This window comes from Ranitomeya variabilis, chromosome 2 (genome assembly GCF_051348905.1).
Source record: "Ranitomeya variabilis isolate aRanVar5 chromosome 2, aRanVar5.hap1, whole genome shotgun sequence".
Taxonomy (NCBI): Eukaryota; Metazoa; Chordata; class Amphibia; order Anura; family Dendrobatidae; genus Ranitomeya; species Ranitomeya variabilis.
The window spans coordinates 279,140,293-279,165,110 of record NC_135233.1 but is presented as its reverse complement, the minus strand read 5'-3'; the positions used below and the strand labels follow the sequence as shown (position 1 = coordinate 279,165,110).

General features: G+C 41.3%; 1 protein-coding gene across 1 annotated transcript; it reads left to right on the top strand.

The window, feature by feature from the left end:
* The first annotated feature begins 15,668 nt into the window (after positions 1-15,668).
* LOC143805543 (L-threonyl-[L-threonyl-carrier protein] 4-chlorinase-like) lies at positions 15,669-18,733 on the top strand. The gene is made up of 6 exons (XM_077285027.1): positions 15,669-15,864; positions 16,475-16,691; positions 16,774-16,865; positions 16,988-17,127; positions 17,667-17,771; positions 18,267-18,733. Exons 1-6 carry the CDS (start codon positions 15,735-15,737, stop codon positions 18,372-18,374), a joined length of 792 nt encoding a protein of 263 aa, XP_077141142.1. The 5' UTR covers positions 15,669-15,734; the 3' UTR covers positions 18,375-18,733.
* Positions 18,734-24,818: the final 6,085 nt, after the last annotated feature.

Sequence of the window (24,818 nt, the reverse complement as noted above, 5' to 3'; positions counted from 1 at the left end):
ACCTGATCCCTTGTGAGAGTCTTTATACTGCGTGATGTCACCTTCCCACCCACAACCAGTCCACGTCACTCACTTATATTTCCTCCTCAGCCCAGACAGCTCTTCTATTCGTTTCCTGAGGCTATGAGGAAAGGATACAGGTTTCTCCAGTTCTGATACTTTGCTTGTGCCGTCTCTGTGCACAGTCATCGGCAATAAAAGTGATGCCGCTACTACACTATCTAATAATAGGGGTAACAACATTGTGCCATTTCCACCGCACACCCTTTTTTCGATGACACTAGTTCCAGTCCAGGAACAGGTGTAATTAGCATTCATAGGCTGATCTACTGTGACTCCTATCACTATACTGAAAATAACTTCTATCATTTTATTGTGTAATTTATTGTGTTTCCTGGTCGTAGACATTTCAGGTTAAAGAGTTTGTTTTAAAAGCCTTACTATAGGAAACCCATACATATCTCCCGGTAATCACAATCCTGACAAACATTGCAGAACAAGATGACCATATATACTAATCCCTGGGCACCCATTGTTTGTGGTGACAGCAGTGTCACAAGTGTCCTTATAAAAGAGCCACTGCGCAAGAAAAATGGCGACAGCACAGCCCCAAAATAGTGACCCAAAAGCAAAGAGAACACCGACTATGAAACCCAAATATAATTAAAATGTAATTTTGTTGAATAAATCAATTTAAAATTTGGAGCAGGTGGAAACAAAAACACAGGACAGAGGGACGCATACTACTTAAGGACCAGCAAAAATGTAAATAAATCATATATATATATATATATATATATATATATATATATATATATATATACATTTTATTATAGGGTAATCAATGAAAATATTTAGGAACAATTAGGCAAAGAGTCCACCCCTGACGAAGGCAATCGCCGAAACGCACGTCAGGGTGGACGCATCCTCTGGACAGCCTGTCACCTTGTCACCTATCCCACAGGTAGTTACTATTTTCATTTTATGACATCACTTTGAGAGATGTTCATTATCTGGTTATTAAAGTGTCCATCTGTATATAGTAAGTGAATACTTATGTGGATGCCATTCTATTTGCACGGCCATATGCACTGCCACTTTACTTGAGTATATCCACACTCTTTGCCTAATTTTTCCTAAATATTTTCATTGATTACCCTATAATAAAATTAACACTATGTAGTGTGATTTTATCACCTGTATTATGCAATCATATATACACATCATGTGAACACTTATGTGGATACCATCTCTTGTGAATTCTGCTCTTGGGCTCCCTCCGGTGGTTATAAGTGGTAGCGCTGCTGTCTTTGGATCGCAGCATTCATCAGGTGTGTCCACTTATGGCAAGTCTGACTGGGCTATTTAGTCTTGCTTGACCCTTTAGTCAGTGCCAGTTGTCCATTGTTCCTGGAGGATTCACATCCTTGCCTGGTCTCTCCTGCTTTGCTGTTCATTTCAACAAAGATAAGTTCTGGCTTTGTTTTTTGCAGTCCACATGCTGTGGGCCTTATAGTTCAGTTCATTTCCATGTTTTGTCTTGTCCAGCTTGGTCTGTATAAGGATTTGTTCAGCCAAGCTGGTATCTCTGGAGATGCAGATATACCCTCCATATCTTTAGTTAGATGTGGAGATTTTGTATTTTCTGTGGTGGATATTTTCTAGTGTTTTAATACTGACCGCATAGTACTCTGTCCTATCCTTTCTATTTAGCTAGAGCAGCCTCCTTTGCTAAATCCTGATTTCAGTCTGCGTATGTTATTTCCCTCTCCTCTCACAGTCAATATTTGTGGGGGGCTGTCTATCCTTTGGGGATTTTCTCTGAGGCAAGATAGTTTTCCCTTTTCTATCTTTAGGGGTATTTAGTCCTCCGGCTGTGACGAGGTGTCTAGGGAGTGTTAGGTACATCCCACGGCTACTTCTAGTTGCGGTGTTAATTTCAGGGTCTGCGGTCAGTACAGGTTCCACCTTCTCCAGAGTATGTCTCATGCTGCTCCTAGGCCACCAGTTCATAACAACCATCTACAGTATATACACTGCTATATGCACTGTCACTTTACTTGTACATATCCATATTTTTAATCTCAGTGTTGTCTTTTGGTACTAATATATATCTATTTTTTTTTGTAAGATATATATTTTTTCAATTTCTTATATATTTTTTTCAATTTTTTTGATTTTTCCAACATTTTTTCCTGTGGTTGTGGAGTTGATATTATACCATATATAATATATTTTATGCATGTGTAGTAAAATTAAAATAATACACTAATTATCCATTATTACTGAGTTGATTATAAACTAATGCATATATACATATATACTTATATATTTTCTTTTCTGTATATATATATGATTTATTTACATTTTTGCTGGTCCTTAAGTAGTATGCGTCCCTCTGTCCTGTGTTTTTGTTTCCACCTGCTCCAAATTTTAAATTGATTTATTAAATAAAATTACATTTTAATTATATTTGGGTTTCATAGTCGGTGTTCTCTTTGCTTTTGAATTATTGCTTCCGATATACCCTATTCTACTCCATGATACACACACACACAATAATTTACACATAGTGATTTTGTGTCATATATTTAACACTTATGTAATTACTTTATTTTGTGTGTATTTTTGAGAATTTCTTTGAAACCAAAATAGTGACCGACTACTTCACCTATAGCCAAGAACCTAGATTAGGCCTAAAACACCGCAAGAATATGAGGAAGACGGTTGTTTCCTTTAACACGTGTAATTTTAGATTTTATAGACTGCATGTCAGCTTTTGATATTCAGGGTGCTGCTGCCTTCATTAGCACATTTATCAGCATAGCTGATACTCAACACTTGTTTCCTCTACATGTGCTTTTCTTCTTATCTATAATCTGCTTTCTCTGCCCTCCCTGAGATTGCACATGCTTTCTCCCCTTTCAGTAATGGAAATCTGTGCACAATGCCCTTCCCTTCCTTTCTGCCACCTATAATAGCAGAGGTAGAGAGGGGGAGAGCAGAGACAGACATAACAATTAAGCAGAAGCTCTGATGGATTTTTATCATTTTTGTAAGAACATAACTCAATAAATGACACTCAACAGTAGCAAAACAATAATAACAATAATTTTTGATTAAAAAAAAATTAAAGGGAAAACAATATGAAATTAATTTGGAGAACAGAAGCATAATAATTCATATTATTTTACTAAGAGAGCAGTAGATGCTTGGAACAAACTTCCAGCAAATGTGGATGGAAAATCAACAGTAAATACATTTCCAGAATAAATATACAGCTTTGACAAAAATTAAGAGACCACTGCAAAATTTTCAGTTTCCCAGAATTTTGTCTTTATAGGCATATTTTTTTTAGTAAAATGTACACTGTTGTTTTATTCTATAAACTACAGACAACATGTCCCTGAAATTTCAAGCTAAAAATTTGTATTTATTTGCAGCAAATGAGAAAGCGACAAAATAATAAAAAGAAACAGTGCTTTCAGACCTCAAATAATGCACAGAAAACAAGTTCTTATTCATGTACAAACAACAATACTAATGTTTTAACTCAGGAAGAGTTCAGAAATCAATATTTTGTGGAATAACCATGATTTTTAATCACAGTTTTCATGTGTTTTGGCATGCTTTCCACCAGTCTTTCAGACTTATTTTGGTTGCCATTTTGCAACTCATGCCACAAAAATTTAAGCAGTTCTTCTTTGTTTGATGGCTTGCAACTCTCCATCTTCCTCTTGATTACAGTCCAGAGGTTTTCAATAGGGTTCAGGTCTGTAGATTGGGCTGACAATGACAGAGTCTTGATGTGGTGGTCCTTCATCCACACCTTGATTGACCTAGCTGTGTGGCATGGCGCATTGTCCTGCAGGAAAACCAGTCCTCAGAGTTGGGGAACATTGCCAGAGCAGAAGGAATCAACTGTTTTTCCAGGATAACCTTGTATGTGGCTTGTTTCATAAGTACTTCACAAAGATTAACCTGCCAAATTCCAGCCTTGCTGAAGCATCCCCAGATCATCACCTATCCACCACCAAATTTCATAGTGGGCGCAAGACTTGTACGCCTCTCCAGGTCTCCGTCTAACCATTAGAAGACCAGGTGTTGGGCAAAGCTGAAAATTAGACTAATCAGAGAACATTACCTTACTCCAGTCCTCTATGATCCAAACCTTATGGTCTTTGGCAAACTTCAGCCTGAGCCTGGCTCTTCTTTGCTTCTCATTGATGAAAGGCTTTTTTCCAGCTTTACATCACTTGAGCCCTGCCTCTAGGAGCCTGTTACGAACTGTTCTTGCCATGCACTTCACCCCAGCTGCCATTTTTGCCATTCCTTTTGTAGGTTACTTGATGTGCGGTTGCTGAGTGACATTCGAATAAATGACAATGGAGAGTCCCTTTCGCCCTCTGCCGGTCTGTAGCTTTGTTGTCCCCAATGTCTGCTGCTTGACCTTGTTGTAATGGACTGCTGTCTTAGAAATTTGAAGGATGGAGAGAGCACGACGCTCACTGTATCCCTCTGCTAGTAAAGCCAGAACTGAGCCCTTCTTTTCCTCACTCAAGACTTTTGTTTTCAACTCCTTTGGCATGGTTAAAAGTTATTTTTTCATTCCTATTACTTTTGGGATATTACTAGCACTTGTTTTGCCATCCAGTTGTCCTATCACAAGAGGATTGTGAACATCACAGCAGAGTTTTTTTTATACTTCCCCTCGCTAAATAAGATTTGGTTCGGGTGATCACCTAATCAGAAGAATGAGGTGTACTTTAGTTGGAATTCAACTGACACAGGAATGGAATGACTGTCAGACATGTAGAGATGGTGATTTTTAGAAAACTGTGCAGTGTTCTCTTAATTTTTGCCTGAGCTGTACTGTATATGCATCCTAAGATAACATGAAAAGATGTAAAGTTACTGGCGTCAATCCACTATGTTGCCATTAATAATATATTCATTTACCTAATATATCTATAAGACCTTTGCTAAAGGCAGAAGTGCAGCATGTAATAATAGTGGGCAGGGGCTGACTGGCCCAGGTGGCAAAGAGGCAAATGCCCCCCGGGCCGCTCCCCCAGCAGCTGTTTAGGGCTGGCTGCCTGGTGGTGGCTACAGCCACACAGCAAATTGTGCGCTGCCATGTCTGCTGTAATGTGACGTGGCTGGCAGCAGACACAGCCGCATCACAGTTAGCGCACACGTCTGCGCTGGGGCCAGGAGCTATGTTTGGCTGTCACCTTGACGGCTGCGCAGCTACTGCTCCCTTCATGTTCTCTATACTTCCAGGTTAGCTGTTGGACATGCGCGATGGCGTCCTCACGCACACACCGACATGACCCAGATGCTAGAAGCAGAGAGGCACTGCAGGGGAGCGACTGGTGAGGTAAGTATGAAGAACTTTTTTGTTTTCTTTATAAAATAAATTTAATGGTGGGTAACTGCAAGTTATGAAGTGGGGGGTGTAAGGAGGCTGCACATGATGGAATTTGGGGGTTAAAGGAAACTGCACATGATAGAGTGAGGGGGTAAGTGGGGCTGCACATGAAGGTTGAGTGGGGCTGTACATTATGGAGTGGGGCTGCACATGATGAAGGGGGAGTGGGGCTGCACATGATAGTTTAGTGGATAAAGGAGACTGCACATGATGAAGTAGGGAGAGTGGGGCTGTACATGATGGAATGGGGCAGCACATGATGATGTGGGGGTAAGGGGGATTGCGCAAGATGAAGGGGGAGTGGGGCTGCACATGAAGTGGGGGGTAAGGGGGACTGCACATGATGAAGTGGAGGGTAAGGGGGACTGCACATGATGAATTGGGGGTTAAAGGGGACTGCACATGATCAAGTGGGGGGTAAGGTGATCTGCACATGAAGTAGGGGTAATGAGGACTGCACATGATAAAGTGGAGTGTAAGATGGACTGCACATGAAGTGGGGGGTAAGGGTGACTGCACATGATGAAGTGGGGGGTAAGGGGACTGCACATGATGAAGTGGGGGGTAAGAGTGACTGCACATGATGAAGTGGGAGAAGGGGACTGCAGGACTGCACATGATGAAGTGTGTCTGATGTGGGACTGCTCATGATGAAATGGAAGGGGGATAGGGGGCTGCAAATGATGAAGGGGCACTGCATATGAAGTGAGGGGGTGATAGGGGACTGCAATGAATGAAGTAAGGGGACTTCAAATTAAAGTGGGGGGCTGCAAAATGATAAATTCAGTGTGAGGGACAGGGGCCAGCAATTTAATTGAAGGTGGGGGTGGGGAGAGCAAATTATCAATTGAAGAGGGGGTGGGGAGAGCAAATGATGATCTAGGGGAAGAACAAATAATGAATTTTAAGGGTGGGGGAGTAAATGATGTATTGAATGTGGTGTAGAGCAGTTGATAATGAATAGAGGGTGAGAGAGAAAGACATGACAATGAATTGGGGCGGGAGGGGCATGTAACTATAATGAATCAGGGTTAGGGTTGGAGTGGTAGGTACATAGTGGGGGGCATTGAGGATGAAGTGACTGGTAATGAATTGGGGGAAAGAGTACAGGTGGTAATTAATTTATATATTAAATGGGGAAAGTGGCTATTTATAGTTAGTGGGTGCACAGTGGTGGATTATAATTTATATTTGGAATGGTCAGTTAATAATAATAATTATAATAATTTTATTTCTATAGTGCCAACACTTTACATTTTAGAGGGGACTTGTACAGACAATGGACATTAAGCATAACAATAAACACATAGATCAACAGATACCAAAAGGAATGAGGGCCCTGCTCGCAAGCTTACAATCTATGAGGTTGCATAATAACCAATTATATATTGTTTGTGGGTGCACCTCTGTATTCAGATGTCTAGTGTACACCATGTTCCAAATTATTATGCAAATTGGATTTAAGTGTCATAAAGATTTAATTGTTTTGTTTTTCAAATAAACTCGTGGATGGTATTGTGTCTCAGGGCTCAATGGATCACTGAAATCAATCTTAAACACATGTGATAATTAGTTTTCCAGGTGATTCTAATTAAAGAAAAACTACATTAAAATGATGTTCCACATGATAAAGCAGACCACAGGTTTCAAGCAAAATGGGAAATAAAAAGGATCTCTCTGCTGCTGAAAAGCATTAAATAGTGCAATGCCTTGGTCAAAGTATGAAAACATTAGATATTTCACGAAAACGTAAGAGTGATCATCATACTGTGAAGAGATTTGTGACTGAAGCAGAGCACAGACAGAGTTCATGCAGATAAAGGCATAATGAGGAAGGTTTCTGCCAGACAAATTCATTGGATAAAGAGAGCAGCTGCCAAAATACCATTACAAAGCAGCAAACAGTTATTTGAAGCTGCTGGTGCCTCTGGAGTCCCTCGAACCTCAAGGTGTAGGATCCTTCAAAGGCTTGCTGTGGTGCATAAACCTACTATTCGGCCACCCCTAAACAGTGTTCACAAGCAGAAACAGTTGCAGTGGGCCCAGACACACATTAAGACTGATTTCCAAACAGTCTTGTTTACTGATGAGTGTCGAGCAACCCTGGGTGGTCCAGATGGATGGAGTAGTGGATGGTTGGTGGATGGCCACCATGTCCCAACAAGGCTGCAACGTCAGCAAGGAGATGGAGGAGTAATGTTTTGGGCTGGAATCATGGGGAAACAGCTGGAAAGGCCCTTTAAGGTACCTGAAGGTGTGAAAATGACCTCGGCAAAGTATGTAGAGTTTCTGACTGACAACTTTCTTCCATGGTATAAAAATCAGAATTGTGCCTTCTGGAGCAAAATCATCTTCATGCATTTCAATGCACCATCTCATGCTGCAAAGAATATCTCTGAGTCATTGGCTGCTATGGGCATAAAAGGAGATAAACTCATGGTATTGCCACCATCTTCCCCTTACCTCAACCCTATAGAGAACCTTTGGAGTATCATCAAGCAAAAGATCTATGAGGGTGGGAGGCAGTTCACATCAAAACAGCTGCTCTGGGAGGCTATTCTGACTTCATGCAAAGAAATACAAGCAGAAACTCTCCCAAAACTCACAAGTTCAATGGTGGCGAGAATTGTGAAGGTGATAACAAAGAAGGGTTCCTATGGTAACATTTGACTTGGCCTGTTAGGATGTTTTGGAGTTAAATAGCTTTTTTGTTCAGTGAATGTGACCTCCTAATGCTGCAAATTCCACAAATGAGCATTTTCAGTTCTTTAAAACAGATCAAATGTTTAGAAATTCTACTGTGCCTAATAATTTGGAACAGTGCATTTTGAGTTTTTATTCATTTTGGAGATTATACTGTTATCATGGGGAGGTTTCTCCAATAAAATTCGATGTATACTCTAACGGGTGATGACTTTTATTAGACTGACTGTCATTTGCACCGACCATTTAGTAAAATCCGAGAAAAATATAATTTGCATAATAATTTGGAACATGGTGTAGAAGAAAGGGAAAAAGTGGGGAATTTGGTCTGGAAGCCGTGCTCTAGGTAACTGTGTTATTTTATGCAGAGACGAGTCCTGGCTGGAAAAAGTGATGGCAGTCTGTGCTGGATGAAAATGAAAAGCAAAGATGAAGGACTTCAGCTAGAGACGTCACTAGTGAGTAAGTGTATTACCTGTACACTGACACTATACACTGTATACAAAGCTCCTATGTATAATGTCACTGGCAGTGGTGATCAATGTATTACCTGTACACTGACACCTTATACAGATCTCCCGTGTATAATGTCACCAGTGATCACTGTAGTATCTTTACACTGACCGTAAATACAGAGTTCCTGTATACAATGGCACTTAGTGTTGTGCTTTTTTAAAATTAATGATCAGTATTGTAGTATACAAGTAGTAAAAGTTGAAAAGTTGTACACTCCCTGACAGAAGTAATGTCGCTTATCCATGTTATGTAAATAAAAGCTTATAACCTGATGTTATATTCATCCATTGGTTGTATAAATTATTCTTTTGAAAGCTGAAACCTTCCAAAAGGTGGTTTAGGTTAAGAAAATAAATTGACATCAATGCAGAAATATTGATCAGTTAATGGACACAGAATGGTCAGATTTTAGCAAGACAAAAGTTTTGTCGCCTGGTCATATAATGCACCCAATCCTAGTTTACATCCTCACCTGTGCTCAGTAAATGATCGGTTATTTAGTGTGTGTATAAAAAGAAACCCAGCACCCCAGACCTTCACTTGAACTGCAACTTGAGCTCTTGACAACATGCCAAAAATCCACCCTGCGACCAAAGCCTGGATTATCAAGAGGCTGAAGACCAGATCCACTGCAGAGGTGGCGTGCACCTTTAATGTGTCTCAGCGTCAAGTACAAAGAATTAAAAAAAAGATTGGATGAGACTAGAGATGTGTTTGACTAGCCCAGGTCCGGCAGACCCCGCAAGACAACTGCTCAGGAGGAATGCTTGTTGGTTAGAAAATCCAAAGCAAGCCCCTCTTCCACAGCAGCAGAGCTCCAACAGGTCTGGTCACCTCAAGTTCCTGTGTCAACTAGTAAAAGTTAAATTCACCGCACGTGACACGCCGATCGTTAGCAAGGCGCGGGAGCGCCGCTTGTCATAACAGACACTGCAGGTCCACACTACTGGACAGGATCTTCCATAGGCGGACATTTAGATTACAATAGAGCTTATATTGCACCGCTGGGACTTTCTGCCTTCTCTGTGTATCACTATCTTAGCTGGAACAAGCGATTACGTGACAAAGGCTCTGGTTGAGCCGAAACGTTGTATATAAAAAATCACAGATGCTGTAATATTCTGTTACGCTCCCAGTTTATGTATAATAAATTTATACCAGACTTTGCATAAGAAACCTAGAGAGAGTGTGGTGAATTTAACTTTTACTGTTATTCTGGGCCATTGGTCCGTTACACCAGCACCTCGCCATATTAAGGCTGAGTGCACACCTAAACCTTTACCTGCGTCAACTAGAACAGTTTGTAGGATTCTGTCTCAAAATGGCCTCCAGGGTCGAATCAGTGCCCAGAAGCCAGCACTAAACAAAAGGCAAATAAAAAACCGTGTGGCATTTGCAAACTCCCACAGCCTGCTAAATAGATGGATACTGGAAAAGTGGCAGAAGATGGATTTCTCTTCAGTAGAATTACACCACAGCTGCCACAAACACTGCAGGAGACCTACTGGAGCCCGTATGGATCCAAAATACACCCAGAAGACAGTTAAATTTGGTGGTTGAAAGATCATGGTCTGGGGTTACATTCAGTATGGGGGTGTGCAAAACATTTGCAAGGTGGAAGGCAATATCAATAGCCTAAAATATCAATTAGTATTAGCTACCGCTTATATTCCAAATCATAAAAGAGGTCAAATTCTGGAGCAGGATGGTGCTCCATCTCATACATCCATCTCTACAACAAAGTTCCTCCAGGCAAAAAAGATCAAGGTGCTCAAGGACTGGCCAGCCCAGTCATCAGACATGAACATCATTGAGCATGTTTGGGGAAGGATGAAAGAGGATGCTTGGAAGACAAAACCAAAGAATCTAGATGAGCACCACAACTTCATTCACCAATGTTATGCAACATATATTTGTATTTTAAGTTAATTATTTGTCTGTGGGCAACAAAAATTTTGTCTTGCCAAAATGTGACCATTCTGTGTCCATTAACTGATCAATATTTCTGCTTTGATAACAATTTATTTTCTTAACCTAAATCACATTTTGGAGGGTTCCAGCTTTCCAAAAAATAACTCATACAACCAATGGATGAATTTAACATCAGGTTATAAGCTTTTATTTACATAACATGGATAAGCGACATAACTTCTGTCAGGGAGTGTATGGTGGCATCATTGGTCTTTGTATAGAATGTAGTTTCATGTAGAGGTAATGGTGATATTATAATATTATGTATTCTCTGTGTAGTGGTGATAGTACTAGGTACTGTGTAGCTGTATTGTTGTGTGTATGTTTGTAAGTAAGCTCCGTTATGGCACCATATCTAAGCAGTAAGCTTGGTTCTGGTACTCTATCAATGTAGTAATCTAGATTATGGTACTGTATGTATGTCGTAATCTCAGTTCTGCTCCAGTTTCTATGTAGCAGACTTGGTTCCATGTAGTAGACTTATTAAGCTCGGTTCTGCTCCCTTATCTCTGTAGTAAGCTCCGTTGTGCTCCCATATCTCTGTAGTAAGCTCGGTTCTGCTCCCTTATCTCTGTAGTAAGCTCGGTTCTGCTCCAATATCTCTGCAGTAAGCTCGGTTCTGCTCCCATATCTCTGTAGTAAGCTCGGTTCTGCTCCCATATCTCTGCAGTAAGCTCGGTTCTGCTCCCATATCTCTGTAGTAAGCTCGGTTCTGCTCCCTTATCTCTCTAGCAAGCTCAGTTCTGCTCCTTTATCTTTATCTCTGTAGTATGCTAGGTTCTGCTCCCATATCTCTGTAGTAAGTTTGGTTCTGCTCCCATATCTCTGTAGTAAGGTCGATTCTGTTCCCATATCTCTGCAGTAAGCTCGGTTCTGCTCCCATTTCTCTGCACTAAGCTCGGTTCTGCTCCCATATCTCTGTAGTAAGCTTGGTTCTGCTCCCATATCTTTGCAGTAAGCTCGGTTCTGCGTCCATATCTCTGTAGTAAGCTCGGTTCTGTTCCCATATCTCTGTAGTAAGCTCGTTTCTGCTTCCTTATCTCTGTAGTAAGCTCGTTTCTGCTCCCATATCTCTGTAGTAAGCTCGGTTCTGTTCCACTATCTCTGTAGTAAGCTTGGTTCTGCTCCCTTATCTCTGTAGTAAGCTCGTTTCTGCTGCCATATCTCTGTAGTAAGCCCCGTTCTGCTCCCATATCTCTGCAGTAAGCTTGGTTCTGCTCCCATATCCTTGCTGTTAGCTCGGTTCTGCTCCCATATCTCTGTAGTAAGCTCGGTTCTGCTCCCATATTTTGCTGTAAGCTCGGTTCGGCTCCCATATCTCTGAATCTAGTAAGTTCGGTTCTGCTCCCATATCTCTATAATAAGCTCTGTTCTGCTCCCATATCTCTGTAGTAAGCTCTGTTCTGCTCACATATCTCTGTAGTAAGCTCGGTTCTGCTCCCATATCTCTGTAGTAAGCTCGGTTCTGCTCCCATATTTTGCAGTAAGCTTGGTTCGGCTCCCATATCTCTGAATCTAGTAAGTTCGGTTCTGCTCCCATATCTCTATAATAAGCTCTGTTCTGCTCCCATATTTCTGTAGTAAGCTCTGTTCTGCTCACACATCTCTGTAGTAAGCTCCGTTCTGTTCCCATATCTCTGGAGTAAGCTCGATTCTGCTCCCATATCTATGCAGCAAGCTCCATTCAGTTCCCATATCTGTGTACCAGCCTGTTTTTAAAGCCTGTTATCTCTGCTACTTTAATGCAGTGGCCAGATATAAGCAGGGAAAAGGAGGGCCACCGCAACTCGAGGGCCACTGCCTTGTGATTGCCCCCCAGGCTGAAAATTGCCAGCCAGCCCCTGATAGTGGGGAATATATTTTACTAATACGATTAAGTATTCATCTCAGCTACACGGAAATTCCACCTTCACATTCATCTGACACGACGCCCAGGTGAGGACAAGGCTGCACTTTACAGATATTTGCCAGCAGTTTCCTGGTTACTATTTTTGGAGAAATTAACTGTGGTTTCCTTAATATCCACACAATGTGATACACATAAGGTGAGATCACCGAGCTGTTCTTAGTGCACAAGGCTTCATCTACTGATACAGTTTATTGTCTTGTCCTTGTAGACAAGAAATAATTAACTTAAAAAATGTTTGCTGAATAAAATTAGCCATTTAATGATTCACATTTCTAAAGATAGATGTAATGACAGTCATTAAAAGGAATTTAAGATCAAAATATGAAAAGAAAACTGTTGTGCTGCTGCTGCTCTAACAATACAAGACCTCAATGAAAATAAAATTATAAATTTTGACAAAAATGTACACAAGGAACAAAAAACAAACACCGTCACCAAGTCAGTCAATAGCACTAACCCCATGAAATATGGCAATGTGAATTATCAATATGGAAGTATAAATACTGCATCAAAGCGGCCGTATTACGAACCCAGAAGTTATAGCCACAGATATAGCTTTGTATTTTTCTTTTACTTACAGAGATATTGGTTCTTCTGAGTGTTAAACTGAATTGATTCACTCAGTTATTGGCCTCACAAAAAAAATACAGGACATTTTTTTTTACATAGATAGCTACAGTGTATATATATATATATATATATATATATATATATATGTATATATATATACATATATATATATATATATATATATATACTGCTCAAAAAAATAAAGGGAAAACTAAAATCCCACATACTAGATATCACTGAATGACATATTCCAGTTGTAAATCTTTATTAATTGGATAGTGGAATGTGTTGAGAACAATAAAACCTAAAGAATTATCAACGTAAATCACAACTAATATACCACGGGGGTCTGGTGTTGGAATGATGCTTAAAATCAAAGTGGAAAATGAAGTTACAGGCTGATCCAGCTTCAGTGGAAATGCCTCAAGAGAAGGAAATGATGCTCAGTAGTGTGTGTGGCCTCCACGTACCTGTATGACCTCCCTACAATGCCTGGGCATGCTCCTGATGAGGCGGCAGGTAGTCTCCTGAGAGATCTCCTCCCAGACCTGGACTAAAGCATCCGCCAACTCCTGGACAGGCTGTGGTGCAGTGTGACATTGGTGGATGGAGCGAGACATGATGTCCCAGATGTGTTCAATCGGATTCAGGTCTGGGGAACGAGCGGGCCAGTCCATAGCTTCAATGCCTTCATCTTGCAAGAACGGCTGACACACTCCTGCCACATGAGCTCTAGCAGAGTCCTGCTTAAGGAGGAACCCAGGGCCAACTGCACCATATGGTCTCCCAAGGGGTCTGAGGATCTCATCTCGGTACCTAATGACAGTCAGGCTACCTCTGGCAAACAGATGTAGGGCTGTGCGGCCCTCCAAAGAAATGCCACCCCACACCATTACTGACCCACTGCCAAACCTGCATCTCCAGACTCTGTCACGTCTGCCACATGTGCTCAGTGTGAACTGCTTTCATCTGTGAAGAGCACAGGGCGCCAGTGGCGAATTTGCCAATCCTGGTGTTCTGTGGCTAATACCAAGCATCCTGCACGGTGTTGGGCTGTGAGCACAACTCCCATCTGTGGACATCGGGCACTGAGACCATCCTTATGGAGTCATTTTCTAACCATTTGTGCAGACACATGCACATTTGTGGCCTGCTGGAAGTCATTTTGCAGGGCTCTGGCAGTGCTCCTCCTGTTCCTCCTTGCACAAAGGCTGAGGTAGCGGTCCTGCTGCTGAGTTGTTGCCCTCCTATGGCCCCCTCCGCATCTCATGGTGTACTGGCCTGTCTCCTTGTAGCGCCTCCAGCCTCTGGACGCTACACTGACAGACACAGCAAACCTTCTTGCCACAGCTCGCATTGATGTGCCATCCTGGATGAGCTACACTACCTGAGCCACTTGTGTGGGTTGTAGAGTCCGTCTCATGCTATCACGAGTATGAAAGCTCAACTAACATTCAAAAGTGACCAAAACCTCAGCCAGAAAGCATTGGTACTGAGATGTGGTCTTTGGTCCCCACCTGCAGAACCACTCCTTTATTGAGTGTGTCTTGATAATTGCCAATAATTTCCATCTATTGTCTATTCCATTTGCACAACAGCATGTGAAATTGATTGTCAAACAGTGTTGCTTCGTAAGTGGACAGTTTGATTTCACAGATGTTTGATTTACTTGGAGTTATATTCTGTTGTTTAATTGTTCCCTTTATTTTTTTGAGCAGTGTACTTAGTTCATGCAATAAAATGCAAATTAATAATGTAAAAATCATACAATGTGATTTTCTGTCTTTTATATTTGTAGATTCTGTCTCTCACAGTTGAAGTGTACCTACGATAAAAATTACAGACCTCTGCATTCTTTGTAGGTGCGAAAATCAGCCGTGTATCAAATACTTATTTTCCGCACTGTATATATATTTTTTCCCTGTAAAGTTTTGTGTGTGTGTATATATATATACATATGCAGTATATAAATAAATATATATATATATATATATATATATATATATATACATATATATATACACACACGATTCCATGCACACACAATTTGCCACTATGTTACACAGCTGTCACTTCTATCAACGTCATTTCACGGTATATCAACCCTAACCTTCCTGCCAATTTTAACAGTCCATGAAAAGTGAATTGATTTGGAAAAACTTAATTTTTTGGTCTGTTGTTTCTGTCAAGAAGTATCTAACAGTGGAATACCACAATGTTCCACATTAACCATATATTTCTGATAAATAAGTTCCTTGCATTTGCTAAACCTTCTAACATATCTCGCACTTGCTTCCTGATGTGGAATTTCCAGGACCGGCTCTCACCACAATGAAGTCACAATCATGCTGTGATGATGCTGGAAGGATAGAACAAGGAAATTCTGGTCTCTGAGTTTCAGAATGTGATGTATTCATGAGACTTCAGAATGTATCACTCAGGGCTATAATATTTACTATGCCATGCAGGAAACGAAAACATAAAATGTAAAATAACCAGTTCTTAGAAATCGTGTCTTGGGTTGGGCAGCTGTCAGATGTGGTGTGGTATATAAGTCAGTGTGATACGCTCACAGTTATCCGCTCAGGGTGTAGGCATTCTCGCTATAGCTGAAAGCATCCCACTAAATACACTATGAAGACTGACACTAACCAGATGAAGGATGTCTATGACGCCAATGGTTTCCTGACTGCAGTTGATGTATTAGATGAGAAGGAATTGCACCTTGCTCAGAAGCAACATATGAAGCTGGAAGAGAAGTTTGGTAAGTTTCCAGTTTACATTGCATTGAGGGATTTGTCGGCTTTATTGCACATTTATCCATGATGATCAGAATATTTAAAAAAAAAAGAATATATTTGAGTTGAAGAAATAATATTGTAATGGGGTCTACTGTGCTGTAGTACCTCTTTAGGTACCACCCCGTGTTTCAGGAGGTCCACTCTGCCTGGGCTGGATTCTGAATGAAGGACGCTGGCTGGAATTCCTTGATTACATGGGCGCATATAAAATCTCACTGCTTCTCCACGTATTTTCAGTCTAACAACACTTTTTTCACAGCACACAGAATATATAACACAGATACAGAGGGCAGGCAAATAGAACAGCAGCAGGCTAGACATACATTACAATAGCCGCAGGTGGCCGGAGCCTGCCGATATTTACTCTGGGAATTACAAAGGTTGGGGAGATCAGAATGAGAATATCTTGTCCAGAGGCGCAGCCTGTGGACTGATGCATTTCACATGGAACCTATTATACATACATATACTGCATAACATATTCTTGGTGCTGGGGGGTTCTGTAACAAATATATCTACGTATGTGCTAATCACTGCGGTCATGATCTTATTCCCATATATCTTATCTTTCAGGTAAAGAGTACACTCAGTACAATCTACACAACATCCACATGCAGTATGAGTGGGTGATGAATCTCGCCGCCCATCCCAAGCTACTGAAAGCTATCACCGCGGTATTGGGCCCTAACGTCATCCTTTTAGACTCGAGATTTATCTGTAAATATCCCTCCTCTGAGGTTCCACACAAAGATAACACTCCCCCCTATGTCGCTTGGCATCAGGATATCAAGTGAGTATGGAAGCTGGTAGATAATAATTAGGATCTTCTTATAAATATAAAACCTAAACAGCATATTCTTACATTGTTACAGATACTGGGGGTTTGAAGGAGGACCAGTGGCTTCCGTATGGCTGGCATTTGATGATGTTGATGCAGAAAATGGAGTCCTACAAATCATTCCAGGTATGCTCTTGCTTTGGCTTTTTCTCTAATTGCTAAATGTAAAAATACTAAAAAATATTATTTTTTGTATATGAATTTGCATTAAAACTTATATGCATTGTTTGTCATGTGTAACACCCCAGAGAGTCATAAACAAGGTATTCTGGAGCACAGGATTGCTGAGATCCCCGGGAACATGCTGACCGCAAACCAGGAGATCCCAGGACACCTCGTGAATGTAGAAGATCTGGTTGAGTGTCCGCTTAAAGCTGGTCAAATGTCTGTAAGTGCAAAATAATCCTACAGAGACGTTACAGGGACGTGCTTATTAAATGATGCAGAACGGAATTATTGTCATTCGTGTCCCTTAATATTTGACAGTGAAATTCATTTTGTGTGGCTATCTGTACGCAGAGCACCACTGCTTCTGTTACAGATTCATCTTATGTACTGAAACAATAGAAATGTCCTTTTCAGAAATATGTAGTGAGAAAATCAATCAGTTAAAATATCATTAAATGTCTAAAAAGCATGAATGGGAATGTGCCGTATTGGAGGATACCAGCACTGGATGTGGATGCGATGGTCGTCATGTCCATGATGCTGCCTGCCATATAGATAAGTCATCTAGAGTCATCTCGATGGATAAATCCTAATCTCAGAGAAGAATGTATGGAGGGACAAATATTAGAATCTATGACTAGTCAGCAGAAATTGAAACATATTGATGAGGAGTTTCCATGTAAAGTTTCCATGTAATTGGCCAAGTCTAATGTGTAACACTTATGTATTGAACAACCTCTCCATCATCCATACTGACAGGTCCATGATGGTCTCACTGTACATGCCAGTGAACCCAACATGTCAGACAGAAGAAGATGTGGATTTGTCATCCGTTATGTTCCTACGACAGCTTATCCTGTTGAGGTAAGCAATCAAACCCAAACATTTGAATATGATTTCAAAACCACAAGCTAAAAGGAGTAACAACAAGCCACAAAAAAGGATATACGGTACATATAATATTTATTATAAAAATCACAATAAAATCAGATTGGACATAGTACATATGAACATAGTACATACAAATGGAGGAGACATGAAGTTAGGCAAGGGATGGGTTCAGGATGAAAATTTGAACCTGGGAAAGCTGGGTAGATAAATATTGCGAATGCAAACAGATATCACCAAATGAAAGCCTAAATAGCTGCTATTTATGTCTGTAACATGAAAAGCCATAGCACATGTCCAGCTGCTTACCCATAATAGGTCCTGACCACTCCTTGCGGCCCCTGACGCGCGTTTCGTTCCCTTGCTTTCTCAACGGGTGGTAGATAGCCAATAGGAATATGATTGCAGCCTGTGATCCTGCTGAAGAGAAATGATCACTGTTCTCTTACACCATTTGTGCTTTTTTTCCAGGACCCAGAACGTCCCAGGACTTTTCCTGCAACTGTATTGGTGGCCGGAACAGATGAACATAATCACTTTAAAGACAATGCTCCGAATTTCTTCACCAAAAAGTTTTAAGAGCTTAGTAACACTGTGCTGTATTATGTCTGTGAGGTCCATAACCATTTATTCATACGGTCGTAATTCACATCAATCTGCGGAATAATACATAGAATCCATTGTATCAGTCATTACAGAAGTGTCTTATGTTCCTCGTGTATATTACGTGGCTCCTCTCGTACATTCAGCACATCGCTTTATGCTCTTATTCGCACTTATGAAGATAAACATTGTTCTAATCTGTAATATTTCCAGACTGAGCCGGAATATGTGAATGTGACACATTGTGATGTAAAATGTTAACTTATTAAACTTTATTGTCCTGTTATTTTTTTTTATAACCTGCTGTAAAATAAACTGTGTGTGAAGTAAATGGAGACAATTGTGGTATTTTCTTTCTAGAACAATTCATGCAAATGGGAACAAATAGATTCTGAGACTCCATTGCAACACACTGGCCGGTGTGGTGACTACACTGCGAGGCTGACTAATTGCTGGCAAACAGGAATAACCATCGGCTCCACTTTTACTTTCACAATGTAAACATTAGGAAGCATACTTGGTTACATACGCTTTTGGGAACAAATTCAGCAATTATACAAAAAATAGCATAAAATATAGAGAATTCCCTGTATAAAATTTAAGGGATTTTCCCACAAACAAAATACTTATTAATAAAAAGATCTTGGAATAATAATAATTTTCACAATTGGATGAGTTAATAAAATATTAAATAAAATGCTCTTGTGCTGAGATAATCTTATAAATGTGCCCCTGCTGTGTACTGTGTAATGGCTGTGTCTGACCGTGCAGGGACATGGTCTGATCATACCACAGCTCCAGAGCAGGAGAGGAAGCAAAAGAGAGGATACAGACATTACAGCAGGGGATCACGGCTGATTCTTTCTGCAAGAAGAAACATTTCCCTGCCTGTTTAAAAATGTCTTTTACCTCATAGAGCCCTCCGTTCTCTATCCCTGTTCATCTAATAAGCTGCAGAACACTATAAGCCTGTGTAACACCCCAGGTAACTGGTTGTTACAGTGATGTTGCCTTCCCTTCGGGGAGGGTGATATCACACTTGGAGGCAAGGAGGATTTCATTTATCAGGTAAGCAACTACATTCAACACATTCTGACTCCAGGCCAGAAGGGGGAGCTCTGAACCCAGGTTCAGGGGAGCTTCCCCAGCTTTAAGTATTCTGGTCTGGAGGAGGAGTTAGTCAGTTGTTCAGAGACAGTGGAGGAGAGAGGAGAGTGAGCAGAGAGTGGGGCCATGCAGACATGTGTGAGCTGCAGCTCCAGGAAAGGAAGATAACCTGAAGGGGTGGAATGTGAATGTAGTGAGCATCTGAGGAAAGGAGCAAAGGAGAAGGAAAGGGCTTAGAGGGGAACTGTGACCGGGCACCCTCTGAGCCGGAGCGCAGGAACCGGGCACCGGGAGCGCAAGGTTGTGTTCAGCTCTAGGTCGCACAGCAGAACCGGAGGGCAAAGGACTTTAAGTAACTTGTCCGCACCCACACTTGGAGGTGAAGCAGTATACTAGGAGCCCAGGTCATGATAGTGACCCTATAAAAAGGCTCGCACTGCCCACCATACGGGTAACTGTCCCAGGACAGGGGAGTGAGGACTTTGTCAGGAAGCCACAGGCAGCAAGGACCTCCCATACAAGTGCGAACAGGAAGGCTTACGGACCTCACCTGGGAGAGGGATCCACCATTGCCTCCATGCCGGCCGGACCGTATCACCACCTGTTCCTTGTACCCTGGACTGTGGCCTGCTACCACTAGTAAACCAGGTAAAGACATTACAACCTTGTGTCCTCCGTTTATTTATTTGCCGGTATTCACCACCTTGCCATACACATTGGGAGCCCTGGGGACCCCGCTTCACCTGTGGGAAGCGTCACCATCTTTGCTGCAGTAATATCACCCCAGGAGACCCCTTTAACTCCTTCACCCCCAAGGGTGGTTTGCACGTTAATGACCGGGCCAATTTTTACAATTCTGACCACTGTCCCTTTATGAGGTTATAACTCTGGAACGCTTCAACGGATCTTGGCGATTCAGACACTGTTTTCTCGTGACATATTGTACTTCATGATAGTGGTAAAATTTCTTCGATATAACTTGCGTTTATTTGTGAAAAAAACGAATATTTGGCGAAACTTTTGAAAATTTCGCAATTTTCCAACTTTGAATTTTTATGCCCTTAAATCACAGACATATGTCACGCAAAATACTTAATAAGTAACATTTCCCACATGTCTACTTTACATCAGCACAATTTTGGAACCAAAATTTTTTTTTGTGACGGAGTTATAAGGGTTAAAAGTTGACCAGCAATTTCTCATTTTTACAACACCATTTTTTTTTAGGGACCACATCTCATTTGAAGTCATTTTGAGGGGTCTATATGATAGAAAATACCCAAGTGTGACACCATTCTAAAAACTGCACCCCTCAAGGTACTCAAAACCACTTTCAAAAAGTTTATTAACCCTTCAGGTGTTTCACAGGAATTTTTGGAATGTTTAAATAAAAATAAACATTTAACTTTTTTTCACACAAAATTTATTTCAGCTCCAATTTGTTTTATTTTACCAATGGTAACAGGAGAAAATAGACCCCAAAATTTGTTGTACAATTTGTCCTGAGTATGCTGATACCCCATATGTGGGGGTAAACCACTGTTTGGGCGCATGGCAGAGCTCGGAAGGAAAGGAGCGCCATTTGACTTTTCAATGCAAAATTGACTGGAATTGAGATGGGACGCCATGTTGCATTTGGAGAGCTCCTGATGTGCCTAAACATTGAAACCCCCCACAAGTGACACCATTTTGGAAAGTAGACCCCCTAAGGATCTTATCTAGATGTGTGGTGAGCACTTTGACCCAACAAGTGCTTCACAGAAGTTTATAATGCAGAGCCGTAAAAATAAAAAATCATATTTTTTCACAAAAATGATCTTTTCGCCCCCAATTTTTTATTTTCCCAAGGGTTAGAGAAGAAATTGGACCTGAAAAATTGTTTAGCAATTTGTCCTGAGTACGCTGATACCCCATATGTGGGTGTAAACCATTGTTTGGGCGCAGGGCAGAGCTCGGAAGGGAAAGAGCGCCATTTGACTTTTCAATGCAAAATTGACTGGAATTGAGATGGGACGCCATGTTGCGTTTGGAGAGCCCCTGATGTGCCTAAACATTGAAACCCTGTACAAGTGACACCATTTTGGAAAGTAGACCCCTTAAGGAACTTATCTAGATGTGTGTTGAGCACTTTGACCCAACAAGTGCTTCACAGAAGTTTATAATGCAGAGCCGTAAAAATAAAAAATCATATTTTTTCACAAAAATGATCTTTTCGCCCCCATTTTTTTATTTCCCCAAGGGTAAGAGAAGAAATTAGACCACAAACGTTGTTGTGCAATTTGTCCTGAGTACGACGATACCCCATATGTGGGGGTAAACCACTGTTTGGGCGCATAGCAGAGCTCGGAAGGGAAGGAGCGCTATTTTACTTTTCAATGCAAAATTGACTGGAATTAAGATGGGATGCCATGTTGCGTTTGGAGAGCCCCTGATGTGCCTAAACATTAAAAACCCCCACAAGTGACACCATTTTGGAAAGTAGACCCCCTAAGGAACTTATCTAGATGTGTTTTGATAGCTTTGAACCCCCAAGTGTTTCACTACAGTTTATAACGCAGAGCCGTGAAAATAAAAATTCTTTTTTTTTTCACAAAAATGATTTTTAGCCCCCAGTTTTGTATTTTCACAAGGGTATCAGGATAAATTGGACCCCAAAAGTTGTTGTCCAATTTGTCCTGAGTACGCTGATACCCCATATGTGGGGGGGGGAACCACTGTTTGGGCGCATGACAGAGCTCGGAAGGGAAGGAGCGCCATTTGGAATGCAGACTTAAATGGATTGGTCTGCAGGCGTCACGTTGCATTTGCAGAGCCCCTGATGTACCCAAACAGTACAAACCCCCCACAAGTGACCCCATATTGGAAACTAGACCCCCCCAAGGAACTTATCTAGATGTGTTGTGGGAACTTTGAACCCCCAAGTGTTTCACTACAGTTTATAACGCAGAGCCGTGAAAATAAAAATTCTTTTTTTTTTCACAAAAATGATTTTTAGCCCCCAGTTTTGTATTTTCACAAGGGTATCAGGATAAATTGGACCCCAAAAGTTGTTGTCCAATTTGTCCTGAGTACGCTGATACCCCATATGTGGGGGGGGACCACTGTTTGGGCGCATGACAGAGCTTGGAAGGGAAGGAGCGCCATTTGGAATGCAGACTTAAATGGATTGGTCTGCAGGCGTCACGTTGCATTTGCAGAGCCCCTGATGTACCCAAACAGTACAAACCCCCCACAAGTGACCCCATATTGGAAACTAGACCCCCCAAGGAACTTATCTAGATGTGTTGTGAGAACTTTGAACCCCCAAGTGTTTCACTACAGTTTACAACGCAGAGCCGTGAAAATAAAAAATCTTTTTTTTCCCACAAAACTTATTTTTTGGCCCCCAGTTTTGTAATTTCCCAAGGGTAGCAGGAGAACTTGGACCCCAAAAGATGATGTCCAATTTGTCCTGAGTACGCTGATACCCCATATGTTGGGGTAAACCCCTGTTTGGGCACACGGGAGAGCTCTGAAGGGAAGGAGCACTGTTTTCCTTTTTCAACGCAGAATTGGCTGGAATTCAGATCAGATGCCATGTCCCGTTTGGAGAGCCCCTGATGTGCCTAAACAGTGGAAACCCCCAATTATAACTGAAACCCTAATCCAAACACACCCCTTACCCTAATCCCAACAGTAACCCTAACCACTCCTCTAACCCAGACACACCCAACCCTATTCCCAACCGTAAATGTAATCCAAACCCTAACCCTATCTTTAGCCCCAACCCTAACTGTAGCCCTAACCCTAGCCCCAACCCTAGCCCTAACCCTAGCCCTAACCCTAGCAATAACCCTAGCCCTAACACTAGCCCTAACCCTAGCCCTAACCCTAGCCCCAACCCTAGCCCTAACCCTAGCCCTAACCCTAGCCCCAACCCTAGCCCTAACCCTAGCCCCAACCCTAGCCCCAACCCTAACCCTAGCCCTAACCCTTGCCCTAACCCTAGCCCTAACTCTAGCCCTAACTCTAGTCCTAACTCTAGTCCTAACTCTAGTCCTAACTCTAGCCCTAACCCTAACCATAATGGGAAAATGGAAATAAATACATTTTTTAATTTTTTAATTTTTCCCTAACTAAGGGGGTGATGAAGGGGGGTTTGATTTACTTTTATAGCGGGTTTTTTAGCGGATTTTTATGATTGGCAGCCGTCACACACTGAAAGACGCTTTTCATTGCAAAAAATATTTTTTGTGTTACCACATTTTGAGAGCTGTAATTTTTCCATATTTGAGTCCACAGAGTCATGTGAGATCTTGTTTTTTGTGGGACGAGTTGACGTTTTTATTGGTAACATTTTCGGACACGTGACATTTTTGATCACTTTTTATTCCGATTTTTGTGAGGCAGAGTGATCAAAAACCAGCTATTCATGAATTTCTTTTGGGGGAGGCGTTTATACCATTCCGCGTTTGGTAAAATTGATAAAGCAGTTTTATTCGTCGGGTCAGTACGATTACAGCGATATCTCATTTATTTCATTTTTTTAATGTTTTGGCGCTTTTATACGATAAAAACTATTTTATAGAAAAAATAATTATTTTGGTATTGCTTTATTCTCAGGACTATAACTTTTTTATTTTTTTGCTGATGATGCTGTATTGCAGCTCGTTTTTTGCGGGACAAGATGACGTTTTCAGCGGTACCATGGTTATTTATATCAGTCTTTTTGATCGCGTGTTATTCCACTTTTTGTTCGGCGGTATGATAATAAAGCGTTGTTTTTTGCCTCGTTTTTTTTTTTTTTTTCTTACGGTGTTTACTGAAGGGGTTAACTAGTGGGGCAGTTTTATAGGTTGGGTCGTTATGGACGCGGCGATACTAAATATGTGTACTTTTATTGTTTTTTTTAATTTTATTTAGCAAAAGAAATGTATTTATGGGAATAATATTTTTTTTTTTTTTCTTTATTTAGGATATTTTTTTTATTTATTTTTTTACACATGTGGGGAATTTTTTTTAAACTTTTTTACTTTGTCCCAGGGGGGGACATCACAGATCATTGATCTGGCAGTGTGCACAGCACTCTGCCAGATCTGCGATCTGCTGTGCAGGGCTGCAGGCTTACCAAGTGTCTGCTCTGAGCAGACACTCGGTAAGCCACCTCCCTCCCTGCAGGACCCGGATGCCGCGGCCATCTTGGATCCGGGACCTGCGGCGAGGAGGGAGGTAGGAGACCCTCGGAGCAACGCGATCACATCGCGTTGCTCCGGGGGTCTCAGGGAAGCCCGCAGGGAGCCCACTCCCTGCGCGATGCTTCCCTATACCGCCGGT